At 41.2% G+C, this 22,363-nt stretch overlaps 1 protein-coding gene across 1 annotated transcript in view; it reads left to right on the forward strand.

Moving 5' to 3' along the window:
• Positions 1-22,363, forward strand: part of Sbf (SET domain binding factor) — a 107,325-nt gene that overhangs the window by 25,434 nt on the left and 59,528 nt on the right. The window contains exons 4-7 of the mRNA XM_028314302.1: positions 14,949-15,065; positions 17,004-17,223; positions 20,794-21,035; positions 21,469-21,719. Of these exons, the coding sequence (XP_028170103.1) occupies positions 14,949-15,065; positions 17,004-17,223; positions 20,794-21,035; positions 21,469-21,719 (830 nt within the window). The remainder of the gene's footprint in view (positions 1-14,948; positions 15,066-17,003; positions 17,224-20,793; positions 21,036-21,468; positions 21,720-22,363) is intronic.

Consider the following 22,363-nt stretch of genomic DNA (forward strand, 5'->3'; position numbering starts at 1 on the left):
AATTGCTAATTGCAATAGTGTTAATATTCATTTTGCTTTTTTCGTTGCTGGAGGCCATAGGAAGTTTGCAAAATTATCTGTGTAGAATGCACCATAAGTAAAGAACAAAAAGTTTATTGATTTTGTTGTGGTTTGACTGAGTTTGTTGCGGCGCTTCTTCTCAGCACTTGCCAAATGTTTGTCTCGAAGCGCTGGTAGGGCAAAAAAAGAATGAGGCTCCTTAAGAGCATTTGACGATTTGTAAGTATTAATTTAATTAGTCTAAACAAATTAAGATAATTTTGATTTAGATTTTATTTTATTTCCAAATGATAGCACATTTTTTACTCCGACTGTAGCTCAGAGAGCTCGGGCAACTCTTGCGTGTCGCCGGTCGGTATTGTTTTTGCGGTGGGTGATGCGACCGTGACGTCATCGTTTATTTTGATTCTGCGAATATGGCCGAGCTGAGTGAAAAATTAACGGCAAAACGAGGCAAAAGTTTCCTCTTTACTTTCTACTTAGCGTATGATTGATTAATCTAATTAATAGCCCCAGTTTATGATCTCGAATCTTCTTTTTGTCATGTCGACAACAAACCTACACAGCGTCAGCCCAAAACTCCGCCACAAGAGTGGCATTGTCAGTAGTAGCATTCATTAAATCTTCCTGCGTGCAGTTATTTGGGCACTCAGGGCACGACATCATGTGCTACGCAGGGCACGACATCATGTACTTCGTCGACTGGGGAACAAAACCACACTTGCACTCCAAGTTATACATATATTACAACCGGTAGCAACTTCATTTTAACCTTTTATTAAGCTTTTAAAGAAGAACGGTCACGCCCCATACAAAAAAAACCCAGACCCGACAGAAACGAGACATACCTCATTTTTTTTGTCATATCTTAATTAGTTAAATTATATATTTTTTATATTCGAAATCTATGTATAACACCAAAATATTAACCTTTGTTTTTGTTCAGGCCTTATACAAAAACTAATACAAAATGCCTATTTATCACCAAAATTGGTAAATGTATGTACCTAAATGTCTATTACAGCTGCTATGGAATGTATCTAGGCGACCTGGAGATACAGCCGGATTATACAGGGTGGAAACAAGAAGTTATAAAATTCAAAAATTCAGTGTCACCAGCTTCCATAATCTGTAACCTATTATTGGTACCATTTGAAAGAGCTCGTGAAGCACTTTCAGAATCAGTAACTAGTTTTTCGATATCTTGTATAGTTTAGAAATAATCGAGTGAGATCACTTATCGTTCCATATGTATAACCACCCTGTATAATCCGGCTGTATCTCCAGGTCGCCTAGATACATTCCATAGCAGCTGTAATAGACATTTAGGTACATACATTTACCAATTTTGGTGATAAATAGGCATTTTGTATTAGTTTTTGTATAAGGCCTGAACAAAAACAAAGGTTAATATTTTGGTGTTATACATAGATTTCGAATATAAAAAATATATAATTTAACTAATTAAGACATGACAAATAAATTGAGGTATGTCTCGTTTCTGTCGGGCCTGGGTCACAGATGACCGTTCTTCTTTAGATCGCTTATCCTGTTTTCTACTATCTGCAGTCTTGCTTACTTAAATCTAGTGTAGATTTCCTGTTGTGTAGGTAGAGTTTTGTGAGTAAAAAGTTTAGAGTTTGCCTATGTTATGTGGTGCTCTAACATTTCTGGTTTGACTTAGTTTACCACCATTGTCCTTTTCATAGAAACATTTCCTCAGATATCCAGGATGAATCGAAGGTTTTTTCCCAACTAATAGGTACCTAAAACCTAGATAAAGAAGGAAAAACGGCTTATTGTGTAATATTTATAAGCATAGCCCTTGGTGTTACTTCTGGTGAAGCAATATAAATTATCGATGGACCGAGCAATGTTTTTATCCCAAGTGCCGAAGGATTACATGTATTATGGTTATGGCACATTCAAACACGCACGCCAAAGTGGTTCAGCGTCTTTTATGTGGAGCACCATCATCTATTCTGTGATGTTGGTTACCGCAACCACAAGCTCTAATGGCGGGGTTATATCATGGGATAAAGAATGGGCCTTTTATCCCGTACTTTAGTCATAATCCTTTTGATTGTTACAAAGTGTTATTTATAAATATAGCAAAGCAGGAAATACAGAAATAGAACCAGTATTTAAGCGCTTTAGGTTCTTCATCTTTTAAAGACAAAAAATGTGTATTAGTAGGCCAATAAGCTCTCGATTATTCAATCAATCAAAGCGGGATCCGGTCGATTGGGACTCCTTGTCCCAGATTTCGCGGATTTCGTTTAGAAGTCGCATAATCACAAGGTGCTCCCTTCCACCAGGCATTTGCAATTTGCCTGAGGTAAATACTAGAGATTAAATTTCGAGTGTAATGCTTTGTTGTTGACACATAGAAATTTCGATTACACAAAAATGAGTCCCGGGACAAACTTGACCTTCACTGTTTGGGTTTTTATTGGCGGTCAAGCTGTAGATCCTGGCTACACAGTAGTTGCAGCGGTGGGAGGGAATAGTCCCGTACACAAAAATGCTCCATGTAACAGGTTGGGCTTACAAAAAAGAAAGAGGCAAAAATGTTTCATTTCATTATCCTAAATACCAAGGGTACAATTTAACCTCTATTGCGGTTCAAACGGCGTGGAATCTGCCTACAACCGTTTGTGCGGGTCCCGGAATGCCGGGATGGATGGATGGGATACCGATAAATACGTTATCGGTAGCTAGAGATGTCTGGGTCGACGGCCTTGTGAACGCGTAATCGTTTGAGATGTTCGCGTACAGAGATGCGGATGAGACACTATGGTGGATGTGGTATATTGTACATAATGTTTTTAGGCTATGAATTTCAATTCATCCTCATCATTTTAACTGAAAATAAGAGAAACCCACCTGTCAAGCGTGGTGATTATGGCAAAACCCTCCACTAAAGTGGAGGAGGCTCATAGTCCAGCTGTGGACTGCAACGGGATGTTGATGATGAAAAGTACCTAACCGAATAATAATATTGATCGGATAGCATTAATTTACTGTTTATCACCTCACAATGCTCTAGTCGTTTGTCCATCGTTGATTTCCTAAGCAATTAGTTCCACGTTGCGTTTCCAACTTCCCAGTGCAAAATACTAGATAACGTACTAGCTGGGTACTTATTTGCAACATTCTATACGACTCATTTATTTCCGTAGCATAAATCTCTGCAACTCTCACTTGCCTTAAGTTGCCTGGTTTTTCATTAATCTTGGAAGACTATAAAACAGGAAGAGCAGCTTTGTAATGAGTTGGTATAAAAATAACGACTGCTAATGCTGCAGGAAGGAATATATTTCGGGCTTGTTCCAAGCTGATTCATTTGAGTGACTAATGGAAGTACGTACAATGTACATTCATTATGGGTTTCGGTGATAGTTTATGGTCTACAGGATACTGTCCTTTGTCTTTAAAATCTTCTCTAATAAAACCTAGTGGCCGCCCGCGACTTCTTATCAGTGGACCCCGTTTTATTTGGGTGGAGTTTTGTGAAATCGTTCTTAGCGGATTCTCGTGTCACAGTGTTTGTAACAAAACTCATCCGAAATGGCTTGACCGATTCTTAGGAAATTTTGCGTGTATAATGAGTAACGTTTGCTGTGTCAGATAGTGGATTAATAAAGTTACGAACGTACATTCTACCAACATTATAAATGCGTGTTTTGAAGTCTATCTTTTTATCGATCCCTAAATGACCACCTTTCCAATCTTCGTTCGTTCTCGTCCACGAAAGTTGCAAAAAACCGATCGCATCGTACATTAATCTTTTTTTGCCTCCTCCACGTTTGGTGGCTTCTTTTTTGCCCACTATTTAATTGAGGAGTGCCGAGCGCCTCTGAGGCCCTCAGTGCGATGAGTGTTTGGTACAATTGGTACAAACTAGTAATAGAAAAACTGAGTTCATGTAAGTACCTTTACCTCATGGTCGGGTGTTACTTTTGTTCATAAAAAGCAAAACCTATTTATTTTGTTGTAATTCTTTCTGCCGACAGAGGATGACTCAGAATTGAGATAGCGACTAGTTTTATAAGTGTACTCGTATGTCAGTAATCTGTTTTTATATCCCTAACTTGAGATGTGTTTTCTGCAGAAAAAATTAGTCCCTTATTTTATGTACCTTTAAGTATTTATGACAAAGAGTAGAAAGAGTGCCTTTTCAATTTCAAGATCTACAAAATAATCAAACATGGTTTAGTAATGTAAAACGTAACGAATCAAATTTAATTTCGCATTCATATTATAGTGTTTGATTACTAAATTTCCGTTACAGTTCTTAATTATGTCACATGAACTAGCTAGTTTATGACTTTGGGAAAAGATGTGCTGACTGAAGATGACAGCATTATAAAACTTGTTCAGTTCATATTCATGCACTTTCTTCACTGTCTCCCTTTGTTACTATTTTGTGATCTATACCTTATCTAACTTTTCATGTATCCCTTCAATAATTATCAATTTCACCAACCCTTGTTATGATATCCCCATTGGAGGGTAATAGGAGTTTCGTATAATGGGAGTGTCGATGACGGTAACAAGCGCCTCATTCACGGGCCCTTGCTTATTCAATTATCTGACGGAATTGGGAACAATGCCTATCAGTTTGCGAATCTAATTCTGACCCCTGTGTCTTGCCAGAGTAAATACAAATGAGTAGGTCATCGTCATAGAAACGCACCGAGCGCTGTTTGTATGTGAGCGCGCCAATACGTATGCGGCGCGCACGCACACACTGACAAAATTTAGCGTGGATTAGCGGGGAGCCAGTGTTGGTAGCGGCCTGCATCCAGCGCCTTCCTGCTATCTTTATCAGGTCGTCGGTCCACTATGTTGTTGGACGTACTCCATTACGGACTCAAGAGTTGTCAAATGTTATTATCTTCAATGTTTGTAAATCTTTTGTCGACTACATTCTTATCATCAGTCTTAGCTGTCAAGAACAGCTGTGTTTTGTACATTGTATTGGTGTCAGTAATGTAGACTTTTTGTCTATGTTAATGACACTCGCGGTGCGTCGTGTTGTCATCATTGTCGCGCGATGCGACTCGTGAACAATGGGCGTCTAGACTCGCTAGGGGTGTCACCTCGCAGTTAGACTGATATACATAGTGTAATCATTTTATCCATACTTAAAGATCTACAATGCTAAAAATTACTCACTTTATTAAGAACTAAAATTTCTTATTGTGGTTGTTAATTAGACTTGGTGGACAATTATTGTACCAGGGCCAACTTTCAGTACTGAATTATACTATTTTTCATTTTATAGAAGACTTACAAAATCCGCTCTCTCATTATTATGATGTAGTTTTAAAATAGATTTTAACTGTTAATGTATAATCGTTTAATGTTGTACTTGTATGAGTAAGCAGTGATAAATACATACATACCTGCAAATTTTGACAACCCTAACGTTTGCCGCGTGCGACCCAATTATTTTCGGTTTGCCCGGAGGAATTTAATGTGGCCATTTTCAAATATTTTTGGCGCAATGAGCGCAAATTTACGTATTTTTGTATCTAGCAAACAGCCTCAACCTTTTTTATTTACCTAAGCTATAGTACAGTCAGCCTCAAATAGTTCGGGACACCCAAAGTAGCCAAAGAGCTCGCAACACGTCTTTGTTACAATGAGGGTTTTCGCGAATGAAAAATCCGCCAGATGGCAATACGTAGACGCGAGGTCCAAATGCTGCATGATTGGTTATTTTTGACATGACATTGACAGATATGTCAAAATCCACCAATCACGCAGCAGTCAGACCCCACATCCACGTCCCGCCATCTAGCGGATCTTTCATTCGCGAAAACCCTCATTGGAATAAGGTTGTGTTGTCAACGTTTTGGCCACTGTGTGTGTCACGAAGTATTTGACGTTGACTGTGTGACGAATATGATTAGCATGTGATCGGGGAGCATTCGTTATCAGTACTTTTGATTAGGTAATTTTTATCCGATAAAACCTCTCACTTTCAAGGCTGGCTGCAACAGATAGCTTATCAATACTATTTATGGTGATATGTATACAATTTACAAATTAACTATCACTTAGCGATCTAATAGATACTTGTACAGATAGATCTGATACATAAGTGTAGATAGCTGAGAAAACCCATGAAGGAGTAAGAGTGTTGCCAAAAAACAGTAGTAACAATTGTTTTTTTTTAGGAAATTACCTATTGTTTTGTATGACAATCGTATGTTATTCAATAATATTATGCGTCTGGTAAGTAACCTGTAAGTAAACAGAGTTATGCGGATTTTTTAGGAAATTTGGTAATGTCTTAAAACTAGAGATGAAACGGATAGTTGTTTGGCCGGATACCGGATATCCGGCCAGCTGCTAGGCCGGATAGCCGGATATCCGGCGGCCGGATAGTTGGCCCATTGTCTCGTTGCATGTCGTGACGAGTATATAATAGTGCCGCACAGGTGCTTTGAACGCGATCAGTGGGTCTATTAGTAGAATAGACTAGAATGTCAGATTTTGCCACTTGTCTAGAGGGCAGATCAATTCAATTTCGGCTGCAATCGTGAGTGTGTGATTGAATAGCGAAAATTTAACTATACTGGTCATCACAAAAATCGGCCCACCTACGTTTTACAGTAAAACTCGTTTCTACTGACACAGTCATGGTGCCCCAACAATATTGGTGTTATTTGAAAGCCCAATAAATATCCTTAAAGAAAAACACATTTAATTTCTTAATAAACGATTAACATAAACGCGATATACAATAAATGTGACTTGAAAAAAGACCTCACTTTGGGCTCACCTCTGGGATCAATAATTGATCCCAGTTCCCATTGATCATCAATTAGACCCATTTTTATGGTTATAAAACCAAATAGTGATCTCACGTGTCCTCTTTAACAGATGGATAGCGATTAATCCCAACTTAACAGTTTTATAGCCATAAAAGTCGGCTCAAGCGTAACTACCTATTTTTGAAGAAGTGACTCTAGATTCTTCTACAGACACATTTTTGGGGTAAAAACCTTTCCTTTAATTAAATGAAGTTTAGAACTAGGCTTTTAAATGGTGCCAATATTGGTGAGAAGTGGGGATGCATACGTTTGAAAGTGCTTGTCGCGGGAGGGTCGATCTTTGTGATGAACAGTGTAGTTGCATGATGTCATCAGACCATCAGTGAAAAAAAAATCGCCTATTTTATTTGACAATATTTCGACATTAACAGATATTTACTATTTATCTATGTATTCGTCATTAGAGTGAAAAATAAATTAGTTTTGAAAGGCCTTAATATGGCTTTGTAACTTTTTGGACTTTAAATAAAAGCCGTCATTATTGTAAGCCATTTTATTGATATTTACCTCAAAGATTAATGTACATATTTCATTGTATTAATAGGAAATTGTCGTTTTTTTTTTAATATCCGGTATCCGGCCGGATAGTGAGTTACTATCCGGCATCCGGCCGGATAGTAAATTAGGGCCGGATATCCGGCCTACCGGATAGTTGCCGGATATCCGTTTCATCTCTGCTTAAAACAACATAAAATATTTTTTGATGGGATTTTGTACCTACTTTAAAATATAAATTTAAGCCACTGCATTAAGAGTAGGCGCACACCGTTGATTTTTTATCGGCCGATAGTTTAGTCGGGCAGTTGATCAGTATAGGCATGTATGGGAGTGCGCACACTACGCCGATCCGATTTGGCCGATTCTTCATACAAATTAAAAACGGGCACAACTATCGGCCAACTAAAAATCAACGGTGTGCGCTACTCTAAAACTTAACTACCAAGTAACATGACACAAATAAACAATGATTAATCTATAACTTTCATCCTCCTTCCATTTCCTTGTATGAATAACTAACGTACAATTCTAAATATTTATCTTTCATCGCGCTTTCGAACAACCCGCTTTATTTATAGCAAATAATGCAAACGATATTCATAAATGGATAAGGAAACTAGGAATGTTTCAGTTTAGTTTATTTAAATGTCCAAGTTTTATGTTAAATCGTTTCAAAACGGAACAGGTTTTACACGGTGTATTTCAAAAGATGATTATTGAAACTATTTGTATTCAAGTCGGTAAACTAACCAATGAACGGCTAAAATCATGGTGCACAGTTACGTGCGTACATGTAAAGAGTGGGCACGAGTTGTTAACATTAATTAAAAACAATGATACAACAGAAAAGGCTCTCTACATTACCTAAAATGGAATATTTTATACCTTCAAATCTCTAAAACTGAACACTGAAATAATTACTAATTTATATGATTGTCGCGGGAGGTGACTGGCTGAGGAGGCGAAGGACCGGTCGTTTTGTAAATCCTTGGGGGAGGGAGGCCTTTGTCCAGCAGTGGACGTCATTTGGCTAAAACGATGATTGTTACTTTTGCCAAAATGAATTATTATTCTAATATCCTGGCGACTGTACTATCATAAATCTGTTTGCGCTTGCAGTTCGAAGGGAATCGTCTCTCAAAGTCATAGCTGCATTTCGTTCAGCTTTTCCATCTTCCACTCTATTATACAACTCAATTTCCGAATGATTTTTACGTAATGTGCATTTCATATTACGGAAATGCGCTATGAAATTGCTCTCGAGACGTTCGAACATTTCAATTTAGCCCGGAGATTTATTTCCGAAGTGTATTGGTATTGGGACTTTGATTTGTATGGTAGGTACGTGGAATATTTTCTGGAAGTTATGAAAATGTATTCAATGTTATGAACTACATATTGTATATTTTAAAATTGATGGACACCTTTAAACTTAAAAGCTTTGTAACTATCTTAGAAATCTATTAAGTACGTATTTCTATTCTAGCAAACATAAATTCTTGGTGTTCCTGCATTATTTCATTTATTTTTAGTTAAGTAGGAAGAGACAATAAAGAGTGTAACATCACTGAAGGCAAACTGTACTAAGTACATGCCTTACTTTCTGAAAGTAACACATAAATCTACGTCGGGACAACGAACTATTTCTCTGTTTTTTAAGTTATTAAATTTCTCCCTTAATTAGTCTTTGTAAATGAAACAAATAAAATTGATTCGATACTCGATAAATCGTCATTCAGCCTACTCGTCATTCGACAATTTGACGAATAAATTATTCGTAAGCCCTTTGAAAGTCGTATATCGTACTCGGTACCGACAGCACCGATTACGCTAAATTGTTATTCATTCAATCCACTATCGACGACAAAATGTAAATAAACTAACAATAACCTTTGCTGAATCAGTGTCGTCGAGGCGTGTTTTGGCTACATCATGGTTATTTAATCAGTACAAAGTTACAATAAAATTCTGCTAAACAAATGATAAGTATTTTTACTTACGGTTACTTGTATTCGTTTTGTTTTGAGTAAATGTTGCAATAGGCCCGAACTTTTACTTATTTTCAAGTAAGTGTAGTACTTTTACTTGTTTTACTCAGTTTTACGGTGTCTACTCTTCTCTATGTATTATTGTTAAAGAAAACAACAAAGGAGATGAAAGCAGTCAAAGTCCAAGATCCTTTCTTATTGATTACCTCTTTTTTTAAATCTGTTAATAAAGGTTTACTTTGGAAGAACCTCGTCAATGATGATAATTTCTTCATCCATTTCTTCGATTATTTCACTTTGCTCACCTGGGTGAAGAAAAGCTGGCTCTATTAGGTGATGTTTCACATCCTAGTGTGCTTAGCACACTACAAAAGTTGCTCTTACTCAGGGTTAAATAAGGTCTCAATGTCAACAATATCAGTGTGTTCCGCATATTTCAGCTTCAATACAAATTGAAGTGCGTGCGTTTAACGCGATCGTGTTACGTCAGTGCGTTAGAAATGCAACCGCTCGTATGCATTCATTAACCGTGTTGCGTGTGTACTACGCTCGTTTGTTCGGTTTTTGTTTTGATGTGTATTTTTTTGGTGATCTAATCTGATGTTTTTATTTACTTTTATTATAACTCCTAGATTATCAACTCCCGAAGTTCCTTCATATAACAATGCTGGCTCATATTTACCCAATGTCTCCGGAGATCGGTCAGATCAGTCGCTTGGCACGCGATACGCAATAGTCCAATATCTATCAAAGACTTATCGATTTTTTAATTTTTTAACTTTTAAGCTGGGTTGCGCCATTTTACTTTAACTCGGCCTAAGGTTGAGCTGCACCACCTAACTTTGACCGTAACTATAACGTTATCCAGTGGTTTTGTATGGATTTTGACAGATTTTTGACGTTTGTCGAAGTTAAAGAAAGATGGTGCAACCCAGCCTTAGAATCGATTTTAGCACAGAGTAGCTCTACTGGTTCAGCCGTGCACTGTGACATCCGCTGTCAAATATTTGCGCGCGCGCACATGTTCAAACATTCACCACATTAGCCGAGCCAAGCGCACGTGTGGTCGTGTAGGCCTATCGAGTTGATAACATACAGTTATATTGGCAATGTTTGTTTGTTGACGATATTATAATGTTTGCTATGTAAACACTGAAGTGTTAGGAAGTTAGGTGCTAATAATGTTAATTTCTTAAAGTTTAAAGTTGTCAGCCATAACATTATATTATGACATTGGTGTTAAATTAGGTGATAGATCGAAATATTTTACCCAGCAAGCAGAGTTAACATGTGCGGCTCATAGTCATATCAATAACTTCTCGCTCTGTGAAGCTATTTCGGAATTAAAACTATAGCAACATTGCCAGTTGGAGGCAAGATAGTTCGCTTTCACTTTCAGCCTGATCATCAGTTTCCATCAGATGAGATGCAGGCCAAGAGCTTCCTCGTTGTGGATAAAAAAAGAGTGTCTTTGTAACTTGGTTTGGCCAAAACCCATATGCTAATTTGACCAAAGACGTGTCACCGAGTGGCTCAGAATCTATCTATATATATGTCAACGTGAAATTGTGAACTCTGTCAGTTTATAATATAACGCGTGAGATTGTAAACTAACAGTGGGTTAGGTTAGGTTAGATTGTAATTTAACTACGTCAGATTATAATCTGACGGAATTCACAATATTACGGTGACATATATAAAAGAAAGTCGTGTTAGTTACACCACTTATAACTCAAGAACGGCTGAACCGATTTCCCGTTCGAAATTAAAAAAAAGTCTGCTTATTTATTGCCATTAAGGCGGAACAAAGTTCGCCGGGTCAGCTAGTCTATATACAGGATGTTAGGTAAATGGGTATATGAGCCGACACTAGCCCATGTTAACATGGTCATATCAATGGTATGGTGAAGTCAGAAAATTGATATCTTCATTTTAATTATTTTAATTTTCATACAAATCGGATTTTATAAAATTTATTTTGTATGAAAATTAAAAAAAAATAAAATGATGATATCAAATTTCTGACTTCACCATACCATTTATATGCCCATGTTAACATGTGCTAGTGTCGGCTCATATACCCATTTACCTAACACCCTGTATATAAAAATGAAACCCGTTTCGCGTTGTCACGGCATCACGTGTGAACGGCTGAACCGATTTCGATAATTCTTTTTTTTAAATGTTTGTGGAAGTCCAAGGATGGTTCTTACGGAAAAAAATATTAAGAAAATCTCTACGCTAAGGCGGTACGAAGTTCGCCGGGTCAGCTAGTTGCTAATAAATAAACATTATTTGAGGATAGGTAACCCCTATGCCAAAGCCCAGATGGTAATTTGGAAGACAGAAGTGTCACCAAGTGGTGAAGTAGTTCAGTCAGAGTGACTAATCAGAGCTGCATTTAGGCTATCTAACGTTTTTGAGGGTAGGTAACCCCTTTAACGGAGCCCAGATGGTAATTTGGAAGACAGAAGTATCACCAAGTGGTTCAGAGTGGCTAATACAGAACGACATCTGCAATTTGAATTGGTAATCGCACGACGTGGTTTCCGCGTCGCCGGCGGAAGCGGCGCCGGGCGATTAACGGATTGTAGGGCTAGCGTAGCGGCTCACAATATTCCAGGGAAATATTTTTTCCAGACTATTTGGACTATCACACCAATTTACTGCCAAGAGCTTATTGGAAAATATGTAACAATATGAAATTGACAAATTAAACTCTGATTGTTCACTTCATACCAATAATGTTCTATCAGTTCAAGAAATCGCATTTGAGTATTTTGAGTAGAACTAGATACATACATAGTAATCTTGATAACTCATAACTAGGCCAGTTGTAGTAGATAAAATCCTCAAGAATGAATGCTGATTGAATTAATAAACAATCTAATAATCATGCCAATATGTAGGTAGGTACATTATTTCGTTTAATTATTTTAGTATACACTTGAAATAAGTACCTACCACCTATCTCGGTGATAACAATTTTCAACTTCTTGTTAAACAATAATCACCAGTACTGCCATCTGTTATATCTGGTGGGAACTAAAACGCGTAGGTTTCTGTAGTTCGTTGATAGTTCACATTAAAATAGTGGCGCTATTAACGATTCGGGTTTAGGATTGCTACTTTCTTAATTCCCTTATTTCTTAACCATTAAGGTGATTAACGGAGCACTGAACTTATTTTAGTGGCTATGCCTCATCCTTCCTTCCGATAAGGGGAGTCTTACATAATCTACTCTACCCTGTGCCCGCAGGCTAGGTATGCAATTTCATTTTTTCCCCGGAAAAAAGGGGACAAGTGGAGCGACATCTAGCAGAAAATGACTGAACTACGACAGCGGGTGCTGGAACTAGCAACCTGTTTGGTTCCGCTCGAACGTGTATCATCAACATGTAGACATAAAAACTCTCAAAGATATCTACTTATTTATTTTGTCTCTAGTGTAGCCAAGGCTTAAAGTAGACAGCCGTGGAATCCAGACATGCATCTCAATCATTGGTCATGAATATCAACAGGTTCGCGCCGGTCCACAGGGCGTAGCAAAAGAAAATCAGACTATACAGGATGCATTTATAATGATAGTTTTTTCATAGTAGTTTAATTAATGCCTGGTTTCAATTCAAATGTAGAGAGAGCTGAAAATAATTTTAGATGAATAAGTCCGGTTCCTGAATTTAAAATTTTGACTCATTTTGGCAATTTACATGAGTGTGCTCATCCTCTACTTAAGATACTGATTTAATGACATGCATTCCAGCTGCTAGAGTCATAATATGAAATTACAGACATTCATTAAATGTCAGAAATTAAACTGACCGACACATTTATGATTCCTATCTTTAAAAATAATCAAGCAATGTATTACAATGATCGTCGATTTAGAATTTATCTGAAAGTACTCTCTGTCGTTAAGCGACTCATCGACCGTCCTTTTGTACTCAGAAAAATCCAGGGTTGCCACGGGATACGCGCCCCTCATCCCGCGTCCCAGAGCCATTCTGCGCATTTTCCCCGCGCATCCTAGGCTGCTGTGAGAACCCCGTTCGCTGTTATGAGAACCCCAAAAATTGCAGATGATCAATATTCGCAATTATTATTGACTGTATGTTGCGTCTCTCGTCCCTCTCCAACTACAAGTCTATTTATATCAAGTCACCCCCCACCCCCAGACGAGTGAATACTAGAGTCCCCAGGTGATAATTGATTGTAATCGGGACTGATTTATTGCTCTCGTATTAAAAAGACGTCTTGTTAGAACCCCTTTTCATTTTAAATACATACATAGATAAATAAAAACTTCGACAGCAACAGGTGTTTGGACGGCTTCTACGCGGCGACAACCCTAAGAATTTTGCTGACTTGATTACTACGAAAGGGGCGATTTACACTGAACGTATCGTGAAAACTTGGATTGCGTCCAAGATTTGAAACACCTTTTGAAAATAATGGTTCTGTAATACTGTGCACAATTGTTAATCAGTTAAGTGCCAAGTTACAAAGGACTTAATAAAAGTAAATACGTTGAAAAAAAATATCCATCATAATAATATGATACATGCATTGAACGGTATAAATCCCGCCTCTTGAAACTATTACTTTGCATGATTACTCAAGACCAACATTATTCTTGTTTGTCCTCTCGAACTTATCTAAAGTTGACCATCCCTTACGTTCAAAGGAGAGTCATATCATCCAGTTTTAAGGGGGGAAAGTTTTATGAACGACTGTCGTGAACATTCACAATGGGTAAAAGATTGCAACTCGGAACATTTTTGACAATGTGCGGACGTAATTTCCGGGATTAGAAAAGTTTCTCCAGCGAGTTTTTTATGTGAATCTTCCAGGACTTTTTCCTGTCTGGAGTTGTGTGAGGAACATTTAAGTTAGTCGTTATTTCATCATCATCATGGTCATGACATCTCCATGAACTCGTAGTGACGGTAACGTTCAACAGGTGGATTCGAACCCGCAGTGAATGGGTTAAACTCATTATCAGATCATAAATCCCAGTAGAGACCTAGTACCGAGATATTAATGGTCACCCCAGTCATACAGCGTTTCGTTGTACGTACAGGCAAATTGAGTTGCCCGGGTGGCAGGGTGACCCTCATTGCGGGGTAGCGGGAGGTAATACCGCACTCCCCGTTCCCCGCTCAGGTGTCTAGGTGCAGACATCACATAAATCTGTGCATTTGATTGCAAGTATAAGTTGCATTTTGCTTTGGCATCAATCTGATGCAGCGGGGCGCGGGAGCGGAGGCTGGCTAGGCCCGGGCGACGCTACTGCATCCCCCTCCTCCCCTCCTGCCCTCCTGGCCTTAGATAAGGTTTCAGTAATCTATCATTCCATCCGGAGGCGCAGACAGGAGCGGTCGCTTCACAGGTGGTTCCATGGACACTTGAAGCTCTTCATCATGGGTGTGGCCACTGGTAATTAGTTTGCTTTACAGTCATTTATCATTATTGTTTCTTCAATTTTTATTAATTACGAATAGTTAGGTTCTAGAACACCATTTTCTAGTCTTTCCTCCCTTTTAGGTAAATACTTGGTTTTTTCTTCCATGAATAATATTGATTTTCTTTCCAGGACGAGGAGTCCCTGGAGTCTTCGAGGCCGGTGTCGAACATCACCCACCACAGCATCATGTACGCGCCCAAATGTCTCGTCATCGTCTCCCGGCAGGACTACATCGACACCTTCAGGGTAAGCATGAGCACTTCTTTCCTTCTTTGTTCTTTCTTTCTTTGTTCCTGTTCTTTCTTCTTCTTTGTTCTGGGGTCTTTTGCTACGCGTTTGTGCCCGTATATTGTAGTTTTCTTCTAAAATACAACTCATTTAGGGCAAAATAAAATGGCGGCCTAGCTTCGGGGCTCAATAGGAGCTATAAATAGAACCTTAGCGATTTATTTGTTAATGAGGAAAATCTTATGTAAAGAGTTTTCTTTGTTTGCGCGGAAATTCTAGCGAATTGTTAAAACTTTTTTTTAACAAAATAATGCGAGGAGCTCGATCGATTGGTTCACAAGATGGCGGCTATGCATCGAGAGTTTGCAGTTTAGTTGAGACCTTATTATAATACTAAATTATTTTTAAAATCAGTGTATCTCTGCGAAAATTAATTCAGGTGTGGGATTGTTTTTAAATAATATATTATTTTTTCCTACTTTTTCGGTTGCTCAGTCAAATAAATTGAAAATGGTGGCGGCGCATCCCCATATTAGAGTAGGTATCTACTATGAGTTTTTTTCTTGAATTTACTAATTTAGTATCCTAAAAATCGCTATGGATGGATATTTGGATATTTATTTAATTTTGTAGGCCGATGTAGTGGATTTGGGGCTGAAAGTGAAAAATCGATATTGTGGATTCAAAATGGCGGACGCATCCTTATTACTGATATAGCAGCACAGATTAGGAAAGGGTTCTCTACATTCGCTCTACAGAAGCAAAACCCAGTGAAAGTAATTTGAAAGTCTTTATTTCTAGTATTTTTAGTGGAATATATTACAAAATTTGTTTCAAATTGTGTACGGTAACGGCGCATGCGTGTGCAAAGCGCATGCGTAGAAGAGGCGTGGCCTCTTAAGATGAAGCAAAATGGCGGCTGGCCTTAGTTAACAGAGCCTTAATATTAAAACTAGGCCCTGTGCAATTTCTTGAAGCAAGTCTCTTCAATTAAAATAGAAAAAGTTGAAATTATAAATTCAAATAAACTTTTTAAATCTGAAATGGGTATATTGCAGATATTAATGAGAAAATAATGGATGTACACTTACAACTTCTTTACTTTTTGGACAACAGCTGCTCAGTTACACATGGCTTTGAGTTCTCGTCTTATACTAAAAAGACAGAGTTAATATCTTTTGTTCTTCAACACTTGGCGGATTATGAAACTTTTTGTGTGCGCACAGCGCATGCGTGTTGCGCCTGCGTAGAACGTTAGCGTTGCTTTCATGAAACTTGCAGTAAAATGGCGGCTGATGATCAACCTTTCAAATTTTTTAATAACATCTTTGTAGTTAGGCTTGAGCTCGTGTCTTGCACTAAAAAGATACAATAATAGAATATATTATACTTAAGATTCTTTTTCATCGATTCTTTATCAGACAAAGACATTTTGTGCATATGTACAGCGCATGCGCGAGGCGCCTGCGTAGAACGTTAGCGTTGCTTTCACCAAACTGATTCAAAATGGCGGCTGATGATTTGAACAAAGAATTTGCAAGAGATTGACTTTTTAGTGACTTGTGTATGATTTTTCAAATCAAATACAATTATTTTTAAATTAATGTAGGAGTCTGAAGCGATTTAAGGCATTTAAGTGATTTTACGTGAGTTTTTAATCTTGTCCGTTAGAAGATGGCGTGAGCTTAAATGCGCATGCGTAACACATTCGGTCGATACCCATGGTTTCACAAAATGGCGGATTTCATTTAAGCATTGATGCAGGCAGCATTTATCCACGAATTTGGAATGAATCTTTCTATAGTTAATTATTTTTCTAGGTAGTAAAACTGATAGGAATTTGCAGGTATAAAAAGCATAGTCCTCACTCAATTCTGCAACTGCCTCTGCTATCAGAAAAAAGCGAGACCAATATTTGCATTTGATATAAAGAGCGTATTCCTCTATCAATTCCAGAACTGCCTCGGCATAATCTACACAGTTTGGGTGGAGAACCTCGGCGTGCCCTTAGAGACCCTGGTCGGTAACCTGCTGGGCTGCGTGCTGGTGCCGCCGGCGGGCGGGCCGCAGGTGCGCTTCAGCATCGGCGCCGGCGACCGCCAGGCGCTGCAGCCGCCGGCCGCGCCGCCCATGCCTGTTACGCACAACGCTGTGTACATGCTGCTGAGGTTATTAGGTAAGTTTTTGAAGTGTCTCATCATTTCAGCTACAGGACACAGCCACAGGATCCACTGCTAAGGAATCTGTGAACCCTGGCTTAGTAGAATCTCTTTAGACTCTGGTGAGTAAATTGCAGCCGCAGGCCGCGCCGCCCATGCCTGTCACGCACAACGCTGTGTACATGCTGCTCAGATTATTAGGTAAGTTCTTGAAGTGTTTCATCTTTTCAGCTCCAGAATATAGCTTTTAGATTCGCTGCTGAACCTATGAGGAAGCTGTGAACCCTGGCAGAACCTAGGCGTGCCGGCGACCGCCAATCGCTGCAGCCGCCGGCCGCGCCGCCCATGCCTGTTACGCACAACGCTGTGTATATGCTGCTGAGATTGTTAGGTGAGTACTTGAAGTGTTTCATCTTTTCAGCTCCAGAATATAGCTTTCAGATTCGCTGCTGAATCTATGAGGAAGCTGTGAACCGTGGCAAAACCTGGGCGTATCTCTTGAAACCCTGGTCGGTAGAGCTGACGCCGGCGACCCGTGCCTGTTACGCACAACGCTGTGTACATGCTGCTCAGATTATTAGATAAGCGCTAAAACACAACCACAGGAGCCACTGCTGCACCTGTGAGGAATCTAGGGAGATCCGATGGGTAAACTCCTGGGCTATGTGCTGGTAAAGTGGCGCCAACGATCGCCAGGCGCTGCAGCCGCCACAGCACAACACTGTGTACATGTTGCCGAGATTGTTAGGTAAGCTCTTCATCTTTTCAGCTCCAGGACACAGCTACAGAAGCCACGGCTGAACCTGTGAGGATCTATGAAGCCTGGCGAGAACTTGGGGTACCTCTAGAGACCCTGGTCGGTAACCTGCTGGGCTGCGTGCTGGTGCCGCCGGCGGGCGGGCCGCAGGTGCGCTTCAGCATCGGTGCCGGCGACCGCCAGGCGCTGCAGCCGCCGGCCGCGCCGCCCATGCCTGTTACGCACAACGCTGTGTACATGCTGCTGAGGTTATTAGGTAAGGACACAGCCACAGGAGCCACTGCTGATCCTGTGAAGAATCTAATAAAGCCTGGCGAGACCCTGATGGGTATACGGCTGGGCTGTGTGCTGGTACCGTGGCACTGGCGACTGCCAAACGCTGCAGCCGCCAGCCGCGCCGCCCATGCCTGTTACACACAACGCTGTGTACATGCTGCTGAGGTTATTAGGTGAGTTCTTCATCTTTTCAGCTCCAGGACACAGCCACAGGAGCCCCTGATGATGCCTGGCAGATCTTGGGCGTATCTCGTGAGATACTGGTCAGTAATCTGCTGCGCTGCAGCCGCCGGCCGCGCCGCCCATGCCTGTTACGCACAACTCTGTGTATATGCTGCTGAGATTATTAGGTGAGTTCTTGGAGCACCTTGTCATTTCAGAACTGCCTCAGGATCCACTGCTCAACCTGTGAGGAATCTATGAAGGCTGGTGAGACCTTGGTTGGTAAACTGTTGGCGCTGCAGCCGCCTGCCGCGCCGCCCATGCCTGTTACGCACAACGCTGTGTACATGCTGCTGAGATTATAAGGTAAGGACACAGCCACAGGAGACAGTGCTGCACAGGTGAGGAATCTATGCAGACTGGCGAGAACTTGGCGTGCCCTTAGAGACCCTGGTCGGTAACCTGCTGGGCTGCGCGACACAGTCACAGGAGACACTGCAGATCCTGTGAGGAATCTAATAAAGCCTGGCGAGACCCTGATGGGTATACGGCTTGGCTGTGTGCTAGTACCGTGGCACTAAACGCTGCAGCCGCCGGCCACGCCGCCGGCCACGCCGCCCATACCTGTTACGCACAACGCTGTGTACATGCTGCTGAGATTGTTAGGTGAGTTCTTGGAGCGCCTTGTCATTTCAGAACTGCCTCAGGATCCACTGCTGAACCTGTGAGGAATCTATGAAGGCTGGTGAGACCTTGGTTAGTAAACTGCAGGCGCTGCAGCCACCGGCCGCGCCGCCCATGCCTGTTACGCACAACGCTGTGTACATGCTGCTGAGATTATTAGGTAAGCGCTAAAACACAACCACAGGAGACACTGCTGGACCTGTGAGGATCTATGAAGCCTGGCGAGAACTTGGCGTGCCTCTTGAGATCCTGGTCGGTAAACTGCAGGCGCTGCAGCCGCCGGCCGCTCCGCCCATGCCTGTTACGCACAACGCTGTGTACATGCTGCTGAGATTGTTAGGTGAGTTCTTGGAGCGCCTTGTCATTTCAGAACTGCCACAGGATCCACTGCTGAACCTGTGAGGAATCTATGAAGGCTGGTGAGACCTTGGTTAGTAAACTGCAGGCGCTGCAGCCGCCGGCCGCGCCGCCCATGCCTGTTACGCACAACGCTGTGAATATGCTGCTGACATTATTAGGTAAGTTCTTGAAGCGCCTTATCATTTCAGCCACAGGACTGCCTCAGGAACCACTGCTGATCCTGTGAGGAATCTATGAAGCCTGGCGGAACCTGGGCGTATCTCTCGAGACTCTGATGAGTAACTTGGTGGCGATGGTGACCATGCCTGTTACGCACAACGCTGTGTACCTGCTGCTGAGATTATTAGGTAAGCTCTTTATCTTTTCAGCTCCAGGACACAGCCACCGGAGGCACTTCTGAACCTGTGAGGAATCTATGAGACCTATGCCTCCCTCAATGACTTCCAGATCGGCAGTTTGGAAGCGGCTTGCATCCAGCGCCTTCCTGCTTTATAAGGTAATCCGTCCACCTCCTGGGTGGGTGGACGTCTCACGTCTCCATTCCAGAACCTTACTGCTCCATCAGTCGTCAGTCTTAGGTCAACTGGATGGTGTGTCTGCATGTATTGATTGATTTATTCAGTATGATTTTCCACATAAATAATTATCCTGATGATGATGGATATGATGAACATGATGTACCTTAAACTTAGTCCATCGGGGTTATGGAAATATTATTAATTACCCTAGCTGCCATGTGACAAGATTTTTGGTAATCTATCGACAACTGGGTGGGTCACAGGTTAATCGTTGTGGGTTTGCTGCTGGAAGTTGCTTTGAGCTTTGGGTCCAGCTGTCCCATTAGTGTGTGTCCATCACCAACCGGACACCTGACCCCATGAGCTTAAAGGCAGACCGCCCATAGAACATGGAAGTTTATTTCAACATAGGTAATGTTCGCCAGATAATTTACAGCTTGCATGTATGAAAGTGAAAATGACAACTGCCTATTTACTGATGATTTGAACGTAAATCCAAGTTACTGACGCAACTATAACCCAATCAATGTCATACTGTCAATTTATAGTCCTCTTGATCAGCGTTTCCTAACCTTTTTTTCCATGGACCCCTAAGGAAATCAAGCACAATTTTAAGGACCCCCTTAATAAGAAAAGCAGCAATAAATTTGGATTACGAGACTTGCTGGCATTTACTTACGATTGTTAAATGTTCCAATACGGGGGTCCGCGGATCACAGGTTAAGAAACACTGCTCTAAGTCTAAGACTAGGTGAACCCACTCCTAACCCAAGCATAGCGTAACAAGTCTTTTAAATCAAACATTGAAACATACATTAATCTTATTCCAGGCATCCACAACTCCGTTACACTGTGGTGCGCAGTGATGAGCGAGCATAAGGTGCTTTTAGTGTCGCTTGCTGCCGCCCGCCTGGCAGCGGCCTGCAGGGCGCTAGCGGCTCTTATGTTCCCGTTTAGATACGCACACGTGTATATACCGCTACTACCTGCTGGATTGGCTGAGGTACTGGCAACGCCCACGCCGTTCCTGATCGGCGTGCATTCTAGTTTGAAGGAAGAAGTGTCGGAATTGGTGAGTAACTAAAAGAATTCAATAATTTTTTGAATAATTTTAATGAAAGTCTACGTCAGTAGAAACTGGCTTTGTGTCTAATAAATACAGTCGAAACATTGACACCGAGTCGTCTATGTATCTAGCAGTTTGAGTAAACCTAACTTTGTTCGGAAAGTGAATTAAGTTTGAGAATACTGAGACAGTTCAAACTGTATTTGAGTCCATTTCAAATTTCCTAAACTGCCAGTCTCTATTTGTGCAGACTACGCTTTAAGAAAGAAAGACAGAAAAACATTTATTATGGTTCCAACTTAACAACAACAACACAGATTAAAAGTAAGAATTAAGCCAACCCTATTAAAAGATGTCAAAATTATCATCCTATTCTGGACAAAGTATAGTGTTTTTACATCTGACCCAATTTTAATTCTGTTTTCTATTATCATTCCAGCTGGACGTAATAGTGGCTGACTTAGACGTGGGTTCCCTCCACATCCCGGCGGGCGTGAATATTCCCCTACCCTCAGGGTCACTTCTGACGTCACTGCAAGCGGCGTTGGCGCTGGTACTACAACCGGAGCTGCGCTGCGCAGACTCGGCCTTCGCCCCGCCGCCGCCGCGCGCGTCACCACCACATATGAGGGACAAGGAGATCCGAGCGGTGTTTATGAGGACGCTGGCCAGGCTACTGCAAGGATACAGGTGGGTTTATCAGGTCATTTAGTCTCTACAACTCCCCTCTGTCCTCTGCTGACGTCACTAAAGGCGGCGCTAATGGTGGTACTTCCTACCTACCTACTTACTAGGACGCTCTGGTGAAGGTCACGGGAAGAGCCTGGATGCGGGCAGCGCAGGACCGTTCATTGTGGAAAACCTTGGGGAGGCCTTTGTCCAGCAGTGGACGTCATTTGGATGAAATGAACTAAGGACGCTGGCCAGGCTGTTGCAAGGATATAGGTGGGTCCATCACCAAGTCTAGCCTCCTAGGAGTAGGTTCCTCTATAAGTTACCAGAGGTATTATGGAGGATTTGGTCGTCACTCAATGCTGGCACGGGTTATGCCTTCTTGGGTTCCTTCCGTATCCCGCTACCATCAGGCCCTCTGCTGACGTCACTACAAGCGGCGTTAGAGCTGGGTCCTACAACCGGAGCTGCGCTGCGCAGACTCGGCCTTCGCCCCGCCGACGCCGCGCGCGTCACCACCACATATGCGGGATAAGGAGATCCGAGCGGTCTTCATGAGGACGCTGGCCAGGCTACTGCAAGGATACAGGTGGGTTTCATCATCAGGTCTTTGTCTTTTAGGAGCACAACCCTCTATAAGTGACCAGAGGCATATGGAGAAT

The sequence above is a fragment of the Ostrinia furnacalis genome, unplaced genomic scaffold (genome assembly GCF_004193835.3).
Source record: "Ostrinia furnacalis isolate ACB-3 unplaced genomic scaffold, ASM419383v2 OfSCF4658, whole genome shotgun sequence".
NCBI classification, from domain to species: domain Eukaryota; kingdom Metazoa; phylum Arthropoda; class Insecta; order Lepidoptera; family Crambidae; genus Ostrinia; species Ostrinia furnacalis.